This window comes from Notothenia rossii (genome assembly GCF_949606895.1).
Source record: "Notothenia rossii genome assembly, chromosome: 4".
In the NCBI taxonomy this organism is placed as follows: domain Eukaryota; kingdom Metazoa; phylum Chordata; class Actinopteri; order Perciformes; family Nototheniidae; genus Notothenia; species Notothenia rossii.
This window is the reverse complement of record NC_136902.1, coordinates 1079044-1088347: the sequence shown is the minus strand read 5'-3', so window position 1 is coordinate 1088347 and position 9304 is coordinate 1079044. Positions and strand designations below refer to the sequence as shown.

General features: G+C 40.5%; 1 protein-coding gene and 1 long non-coding RNA gene across 3 annotated transcripts; both read right to left on the bottom strand.

Annotated features, from left to right (window-relative positions):
• Positions 1 to 699: 699 nt before the first annotated feature.
• Positions 700 to 3447, bottom strand: LOC307034640 (zinc finger protein 862-like). Of its 2 annotated transcripts, XM_079673466.1 has the most exons (9): positions 3193 to 3447; positions 2836 to 3011; positions 2561 to 2730; positions 2235 to 2473; positions 1903 to 2160; positions 1587 to 1790; positions 1261 to 1494; positions 1032 to 1184; positions 700 to 941 (listed from the first exon to the last, which is right to left on the bottom strand). In XM_079673466.1, exons 1-7 carry the CDS (start codon positions 3388 to 3390, stop codon positions 1399 to 1401), a joined length of 1341 nt encoding a protein of 446 aa, XP_079529592.1. In that variant the 5' UTR covers positions 3391 to 3447; the 3' UTR covers positions 700 to 941; positions 1032 to 1184; positions 1261 to 1398. The 2 variants fall into 2 exon arrangements, with proteins under 2 accessions (XP_079529592.1, XP_079529591.1); XM_079673465.1 differs by having other exon boundaries at positions 1032 to 1494.
• A 4146-nt stretch (positions 3448 to 7593) lies between these two features.
• LOC307036015 lies at positions 7594 to 9016 on the bottom strand. The gene is made up of 2 exons (XR_013807257.1): positions 7916 to 9016; positions 7594 to 7695 (listed from the first exon to the last, which is right to left on the bottom strand). It is a non-coding gene; the product is annotated as an uncharacterized lncRNA (long non-coding RNA).
• Positions 9017 to 9304: the final 288 nt, after the last annotated feature.

Below are 9304 nucleotides of genomic sequence, written 5' to 3'. Positions count from 1 at the left end.
TCCTTCTCGGGGTGTAGATGACCCCGAACCATAAGCAACAACTAATGTGATTCAGTGTCGTCAGCTGTTTGGTCTATCTATTGAAGAATGTTGATTATTACACTCTGAACTAGTTCAAACCTGGAGCTACAGGAGGGGTCTTCAGAATTGATTTTGCATCTCTACCGTGTGGTCAGACCATGGCCCGTGACATGTCTTGTGAATTCTCCGGCCGAAGCTTCAAATAAACCGTCAGTGTTTGACATCAAAGCTCCAGCTCTCCTCGTGTCTCTCTGAGTCCTGTTTCCAATTGCTTCAGTAGTTTCCCCCACAGCACCATTAGCTTGCGATCGACGTGTTGGAGACCCCTGGTCTACGGGAATTGCTCCCATCTGTATCCATCGCCTACAGTTTGCAGCGTTGGGCTTCACGGCACTGCTAGATATATTTAAGAAGTACAATATACTGTAAGACAAGCACAAGTTTCATGTGTGGGCCATATTCAATTATACTTTTAGAATTCACTGCGATTAGAAATGGACCACGGGCCTCATTTGGTCCTCGGGCCGTAGTTTGGACACCCCTGCTCTATGTGCACCAACAGTGTGCAGTGTTTCCCCTAGGTTTACTGCCTTGGCAGGGTGCTGGCCCCAATGGGGGGGCACCCACATTTTTTTGGGGAAACATCTATTAATGTAATTTACGCACATGAAGCCGTCGTAATATCGTATTATTTTTATTAACACAACATCAGTACAAACTCTTTGCAACATCCTGGCACACTGTGTTTATCCACACAGTGAGCACTTATTTTTGCTACAGTGGATCTTCCTGGGTTTTCTGAAGAAGGTTTCCAGTGCCTCCTGGTATGGGAAGTCCGACACCTCTGGCCCATTTATTGAGATCCGCATGCAGGCTGCAAGATGGTCCCCCTGCAGCCTGTTGCGGATGTTTGTCTTGACCTGCAAATAAATTCAATGTTAAGCTTTAAAAGTGATAAAAAATACTGATAACTTAAAACGCCAAATGCCATTGTGAGAGGTATTTCTTACCCTATTCAGGGTGGAGAAGTCCCTTTCGCAATTTACACTGCTGACAGGGACAGTGAGGGCAATGGCAGCCAGCTGACTAATGGTTGGGTACAGGACCCCAAACTCCTCATATTTTGAGGACAGGTCTGACAATATGTCCAGCTGTGTCTTGTTCTGAAAAGGTTCATTTGATTAACACACTGCATTGCTCATGATAATGTCATGTGAGAATGTTACATTTTAAAGTTACATTCAGAGGACCAGAGACGACTTGTTCCTTGAAAGAAGCCCATTCCTCAAGGACTGTGTCGAAATCGACATCGGAAAAAAACTTCCCCACCAGTGTCCTCAGGTGTGTGTGTGTAATGTCATTGGGGAGTGTAGTTGATTATGGACCCAGTATTCCAAAAGCAGCCAAGACTCCAACCTCACTGAACCGCCTCTCAAGATGGGCAATCAGGCCATCCAAATACGGATCCATCACCTCATCAAACAGTGGGGGAAAAATGTCAGTAAACTCTTCAGTCTAAATTTAAGTTACATCAATGATGTCAGCCAAAAGCTACATAATCATACCTGTGATTGAAATCTTTGCCAATACTGCTGTCTGCCCCCTGTATTATCCTGGCCTCTTCTTCCTCTCTCCTGTTCGGCAGAGATGCTGAATGCACCCAGTCCCAAAGGGTCATCAAGACTTTGATGTAGTCTGGCCAAGTGTGAACCCGGTTGATGACCCCCAGAATCTTTTATGCCCTTTATCAATGCCAGTGTGACAGGGACCTAGGAAATTAACCAAATTGACTCAGATGAAAAGATAAATTGGGGTAACCTATGTTTTGCAAAATCAAAATGAATTTAAAATATAGCAGATGATTTGGGTTAGTAAAAACACCTGCTCTTTGATTGCCAGGAACATGACGTCCTCCCTTTGAAAAAGCTTAGAGAGACGTGCCAGGTGCGGAAGCACATCGGCTTGCAGGTGAAGGGCGGCAATGAAGCGATAGGTGGCAAGGAATGAGTAGAGTCCCTTAGCAGTAGGACATTTACGGATCTCCACTTCCTCTGCCAAGGCTCCCAGTACAGCAGAGATATTCTTACTGAGGTTTTTTACAGCCTCATGTTGAGAGAGCCACCGTGTGTCCTTTACTTGCTAATAATGACAGATAAAACAGTTGCTAGTATAAATATTAATATCTCAATTTATTTGAGGTTTAAAATATTTACCTTCACTTTCAGCTCACACACACCGAGAACCTCTGCAGCTGCCTTCAGAGAAGCAGAGCGGTTTGCACTATTCCTGAAGTACAGGTGGAGCTGTTCTAAATGGTCTCTGAATGTTGCCATGTAAGGCACATCTTCTGATGCGTCCTTACAGGCTAAAGCCAGCCTATGTGCAGCACAATGGACACTGAGGAGCCATGGCCATTCGTTGGACAGCTGTTTTGCAACCCCATTGTGTTTTCCTATTGAATACATTTGTTAATGAATTTAACAAGAAAGAAATATTCAAAATCCAGTTTAATTGAATACAAAAAACCTGTTTGACCTACCTGTCATAACTGCAGCGCCGTCAGTTCCTAGTCCAAAGATTAGATGTACAGGGATGCCCTTCATCTGAATAATGTTTTTTAAAGCCAACACTATAGAATCTGCTTTACCGTCAGTCAGGCAGATCAGATCCAGGAATTGGCTCCAGAGCTTCCCCTCTTGGTCCAAGTATCTATGTCCATATGACAACATTTCATATATACATTTAAATTATCCCCTCAAACTATGTATTGAAATGTTATTAGTCGATGAAATGTTACACTTTGATTACGCTTACCTGACATGGATGTCCATTTGTCTGCACACAGAAACATCTGTGGTCTCATCTATTTCCAGTCCAATCGCTTTTGACTGAGCAATGGCCCTTAATATGGGCTGCTCAACCACTGTTGCAAGAATTTCTAGCATCTCATCGATTATTCGATGAGATCTGTAGTTGGTTTTTTGGCCAATCTGAAAAATAGTTGGAAAATGTTACATTTAAAGATGCTGGACATTTAAATGCATATTAATTATTAAACTAATGTACTATTATGCCATAAAAACATATACAAATAATTGTCAATATAACGATCTGTTAAAACTAACAAAAAAATACAAAACATATTTTTAACTTAATAAAAAATAAGCATACATGAAGCTTGTCGAAATAGGTGCAGCCCAAAAGATTAGCCAGTTCCAGCAAGGCTGGATAGTTTGTGTGGTGGGCTATTTCATGCTTGATGAGCCAATATAAGCACTTGAATGCCCCCACCACAGCCTCGTGCTCCAGGATAACTGTTGGCTCAAATGACGCAAGGACGGTGTTGCCTGAAATGAAATGTATCATCATTATCAAGGAGCACAATTCTGTCTGTCTGTTATTGAGACAATTATAATCTAAATAGCATATATATATATAATAGAGAGGCGAAGTCCCGCCCATCTACTTCCGACCCATGGGACCCCGGAAGCGGAAAATTATACATTGACGTCAATGGAGAGAGAAAAGTCATCTTTCGATCCCGTTTGAATTGTGCCACGAATGACACATATGATGTTTGTCAAATTAAAAGAACATTTTGCAAGTCAAAAAAATACAAATGTGTCCTAAAACTGTGAAGTTACAATTTTTTTTGTGTGAAACCGCTCAGTGAACTACAGGTCTCTGGTCTCGCACAAAACGCGTCACCATCACAAAGATGGCTGTCACGTTAGTACATTTCACCTGTTTCTTTCAGAATGAGGCGAAAAAGTATAAAACGAGGTGAAAATCACTACAAGTCTGGGCATGTTGAGAGCTGTACATACACGAAAGGGAGCGGTTCTGTAAGAGCCAGCATGCGGGACCGGCTTTACAAGGTTTCAGTGAGTAATATGAGTGCAATGTTTAAGGTTAATGTCAGCTAGCTAACAAGGTACACTAACGTGTTTTGTTTTAGCAACTAGTTTTCTCCTTAAGAACTTCGTGGTGTCTGTGTATGCGGTGGATAACATTAGTGTTCACAAGAACAAGATACACTCCCGTGTTTTGTTTTAGTTGCTCTTCAGATTGAAGCGGCCAGGTTTATATCGACTATTATGTGTGATCTCCTTTTTACATCTCGTTGTGTCATTTGAGTTTATTTGCTGTGTGTAGATTCAAGGATTTTGGTTATCTTGTCCAGGTATGCAAACTTATTACCTTTCGGCGAAATTCTCCGTTTTGAATCCAAAATAGGTCGTTTGTGTGATTCATGTAGATCTGCAATACAAATATTTTGGGGTATGGGAGGGGGTCTGGGACCCGGATTAATGTGCGACCGCGAGCTTTTTTAATATATTATAATGAAGCGCGAGCTGTGTGCTCGAGTCTTCCTGCCTGTCGGCTCTGCTCATGATGTATAATAGAGAGGCGAAGTCCCGCCCATCTACTTCCGACCCATGGGACCCCGGAAGCGGAAAATTATACATTGACGTCAATGGAGAGAGAAAAGTCATCTTTCGATCCCGTTTGAATTGTGCCACGAATGACACATATGATGTTTGTCAAATTAAAAGAACATTTTGCAAGTCAAAAAAATAAAAATGTGTCGTAAAACTGTGAAGTTACAATTTTTTTTGTGTGAAACCGCTCAGTGAACTACAGGTCTCTGGTCTCGCACAATACGCGTCACCATCACAAAGATGGCTGTCACGTTAGTAAATTTCACCTGTTTCTTTCAGAATGAGGCGAAAAAGTATAAAACGAGGTGAAAATCACTACAAGTCTGGGCATGTTGAGAGCTGTACATACACGAAAGGGAGCGGTTCTGTAAGAGCCAGCATGCGGGACCGGCTTTACAAGGTTTCAGTGAGTAATATGAGTGCAATGTTTAAGGTTAATGTCAGCTAGCTAACAAGGTACACTAACGTGTTTTGTTTTAGAAACTAGTTTTCTCCTTAAGAACTTTGTGGTGTCTGTGTATGCTGTGGATAACATTAGTGTTCACAAGAACAAGATACACTCCCGTGTTTTGTTTTAGTTGCTCTTCAGATTGAAGCGGCCAGTTCTATATCGACTATATGTGTGATCTCCTTTTTACATCTCGTTGTGTCATTTGAGTTTATTTGCTGTGTGTAGATTCAAGGATTTTGGTTATCTTGTCCAGGGATGCAAACTTGTCACCTTTCGGCGAAATTCTCCGTTTTGAATCCAAAATAGGTCGTTTTTGTGATTCCTGTAGATCTGCAATAAAAATATTTTTTGGGTATGGGAGGGGGTCTGGGACCCGGATTAATGTGCGGCCGCGAGCTTTTTTTATATATATTATAATGAAGCGCGAGCTGTGTGCTCGAGTCTTCCTGCCTGTCGGCTCTGCTCATGATGTATAATAAGCCTCTGCTGCTCGGCGATGATGGTCTAGCTTCAGCAGCTACATTACCTACGGTGCGTTCGTTAATATTAACTGTGCGTCCGGAGTCCCTGTGGCACAGACTGGACCGCTGGTGAACAGCTGTTAGAACGTGCCGTTCAGGTGTTCACAATAGAGCTCCCTGTCGGAGCGGCAGAGCGTGATGTGCACTGAAAAGTTTTTTTTTCCCGTCGCAATATTATCGTTGAGCTAGCTAACTAGCATACATTGTCACTATCTGCTAACGTTAGCTTTAGCCTTCGTTTTCTAATCGTTTTTTTCATAGGCTATAAACAGAGGTGGTATAAGTATATATCTTGTAATTGATTAAAATTAGAAGTACTCAGTTCTTGTACTTGAGTAAAAGTAGAAGTACCAGAGTGTAGGAATACTCTGTTACAGTAAAAGTCCTGCATTCCAAATGTTCCTCAAGTAAAAGTAGAAAAGTATTATTATCAAAATATATTGAAAGTAGCGACAGTAAAAGTAGTCATTTTGCAGATTGGTCCATTTCAGAATAATATGTTTTATAATGATTGATCATGAAAGTGTTCTCAAAGCTGGTAAAGGTGCAGCTAGTTTGAATGACTTTGTATACTGCAGGGTAGCTTTTGGATTTACTCCAGGTGGAACTAAAGTCTGATTTAACACTTGATTATATTTCACATCATTCATCCACATCTGTAAAGTAACTAAAGGTATTACATACATGTAGTGGAGTAAAAGTACACCATTTACCTCTGAACTGTAGTGGAGTAGAAGTACAAAGTAGCAAAACATTGAAATACTTAAGTAAAGTACAAGTATCTCAAAATTGTGCCCAAGTATAGTACTTGTTGAGTTTATGAACTTAGTTACTTTACACCAGTGGCTATAAAGATAGAAAGACTAAGCCTTGCACAGAGGCCTGAAAATACATTTTCAAAATGCTCAACAGTGCTGCCAAAATTATAAACTGACTGCTACACAATTAAAATAAATGCTTTTTATATATTTCTATTAGATGTGACTCTATGGCGTTTCTGTTAATATTAACACTGCTGCTTTAGTTGTTCTGACTGCTAAAATCCTCTGTTATTCCTCATTTTAAAGCCGATATTCTGTGGGGTCAGGGGGCTCGGATCCTTGTCACCTTTTTCATACCTGATGAGTTTGCATCCCTGTTGTCAATTTGTTTGGTTATCTAGGCACAGCTGTGTGTGACTCCCTCTGGTACACTGGTATGTGTTTTCCTAATGTAGAGAGCATTGATTAATTAATAAACTACACACTGACTCTAGATCCTGACCAAATCCTTATTTTTTGATCAAATGTTTTTCAAAAAAATGTATTGTATATTATATAACAGCTGCAAATCACAGACCGGAGTCTCTGCTACTGTGGACCACGAAGGAGGGGATCATCATCCCCATCCCCAAAGACCCTGCATGGCATGGAAATCTCCTCCTCCTGGAACAATTCTACACCCAGCATATGCTCCCTGTGTTGGCCAGTAGAGAGGAGGACATTGAAATAAACATACTCTTAACACCCTCGGACTCTGCGTTGTGTTTCGTATGTGTGATGGGGTGTTATGCAGAGGGGAGGAAAACCGGACACAGCAGATTGGGATTGTGGTGGAGATGCTGAGCAGTTATTTAATTGTTGCGTGTAATTATTATTATACTGTGTGCTTCTTAGTTATTCCATCTTTTGCTGTAACATGGATCTGTATGTAACTCTATATTTAATTGTTATCTACCACACTTCCTTCTACATCATACACCATCATTATACATGATGGTGTATATAGGATATATATTTATATTTGTATACATATCTAAATTGTATAATTTTATTTTTCGTATTTGGGATTTCTCTTTTGTCCACTCAAATACACTTGGCCCTTTCTCTTTTCCATGTGGAAAATGGCAGCTGCATATTCTGCTTTTCTCATCTGCTCATCTACGATGAGAAAATTATATAATTAATTACTAATAATCATTTAAACCTGTTATTACCAATATTTCACAAATTCTTCATGTAAACTTAAGAGCACAGCTGTATGTTGAGTATGTCAGCTTTGCTTGGTTCATCTTACTGGGGGGGGGGGGCTGCTACATGGATGTCGGTGCAGTCCACAATAATTTTGCAGCTGAAGGCAGAATGAATTTATTATTGACTCAGAATGAAGCACAACTTAATGTCATACAATACATTGACTTTATTTGTAATTGTGTAAAAAAGATATGAGCATTGATTAGCAAGCAGGACCTGGCAGGAACAGAGAATGGTGATGGATGGAGCTGGGAAGAGAGAAGAATAAAGAAAACAGATCAACTTTATTATCGGATATTAAAAATTCAATTTCAAAACAAGTTGCCGCTCCTACAGTTTTCTAGTGTGTAAAGATGATTTCACATGACCAATGCAAAATATCACACTCAATACATGTGTGTCTCTGAGGGGTGCATTGTGCCTTTGATGTATATAAATAATATACCATAACCAAATACTATTACGTACAGTGGAAATCAGGTTACCAGAGCAGGTCAGACCAGTGTGCATGTTCCTCAGGGTCTCAGCAGTTACAGGTGAGGTAAAGAAAATAAAAGAGAAAAAGGTCAGTAACAACACTTTAAAGTAACAACACTGAATAATTATCTCTTTTAATAATTTTCTCTCAGTAATCACTCAACTACTGTCTTTCCAACAAACAGATTGACTCACTCTCACTATCATCACAATGAAACACGTCCAGAAGAATGTCATGCAAAGCTGCCTGCCTTCCTTCCTTCGACTCTCCCTGAACTTCCTGATCTTTTAATGGTCAATGTTAACCATTTGTGCAGATAGCATTAAGTAGAAAAGATCGCTGATACTAATGTGGCGTTAGCCTACCTCCCGCCCCCTTAGCACCTGGTGGAGGGGGCGATAGGCTACTCTTCAAATGTTTCACAAAATACTTACCATCATGACTACTCTTACTGTTTAACATTTTGGTTTACTTCATGTTAAGGCTAATACAAATGACAAGGCTAAGTAATGTAATATAATGCTAACTAACATGCTCGCTACTAGCTAGGTAGCTAACTTGACTATGTTCCATGCAAAACATGTATATTACCTGATATGTTTGGTCCAACGACTCCTGGTCCTTTCATCAGACGGGAAGCGATAGAACGAGCAAGTGGTATGATCTCTTTTGTGATTACAACCTCGTACAAAGCACACAGGCATCTTGTAAAAGTGAATTTATTGGAGCAATCTCTTATATTTATTGGAGGGAATAAATCAGTCTTCTTCTTCCTCTTTGCTTTGCGAGTCACAACCAGTCTTGGAGCATTATCGCCTATGACATCACTTACGCGACCCAGAATGCATTTGGGATTTGTAGTCTTTCTAGTTGCGTATTATTCATAGTCTTATATTTCAGCATTTTTACGACAAACTGTGACTTTTTTTGCATGGAAATGATTGTTTAAGATTGACAAACATCATATGTGTCATTCGTGGCACAATTCAAACGGGATCAAAAGATAACTTTTCTCTCTCCATTGACTTCAATGTATAATTTTCCGCTTCCGGGGTCCCATGGAGGCTCCCGGAAGGGGAGGGACTTCGCCTCTCTATTTGTACCTGATGTCAAACCCGACTGGTGCTGACAGGCTATTTTGTGATGCTCAGATGCCATATGAACATCAAGTTTGTCCTTTCTGTAGGACTGGCAGGGTGACTCTATAAAGACCCGGGTCTGGCTCCCTCTCACAACCCCCTGTTTGTGTTGCCTACATATCCGGCAGAACCAAGCTAGCAAATCCTGCATTAGCCTCACATCAACAGGTGTAGACAGAACATCCAATTATCCTGAGCTAATTTACTGAATAAACCAACTCACATCTCCTGTCTTTTTTT

Bases quoted from the DNA above. Each gene is read 5' to 3' on its own strand.
- LOC307034640 (XM_079673465.1), bottom strand. From the start codon at position 3,390: ATGATGATACATTTCATTTCAGGCAACACCGTCCTTGCGTCATTTGAG. The intron at 3,012-3,192 runs GTATGCTTATTT...ACTATTTTTCAG, and splicing joins CCTATTTCGACAAGCTTCAT to ATTGGCCAAAAAACCAACTA. The intron at 2,161-2,234 runs GTAAATATTTTA...TGTCATTATTAG, and splicing joins TGTGTGAGCTGAAAGTGAAG to CAAGTAAAGGACACACGGTG.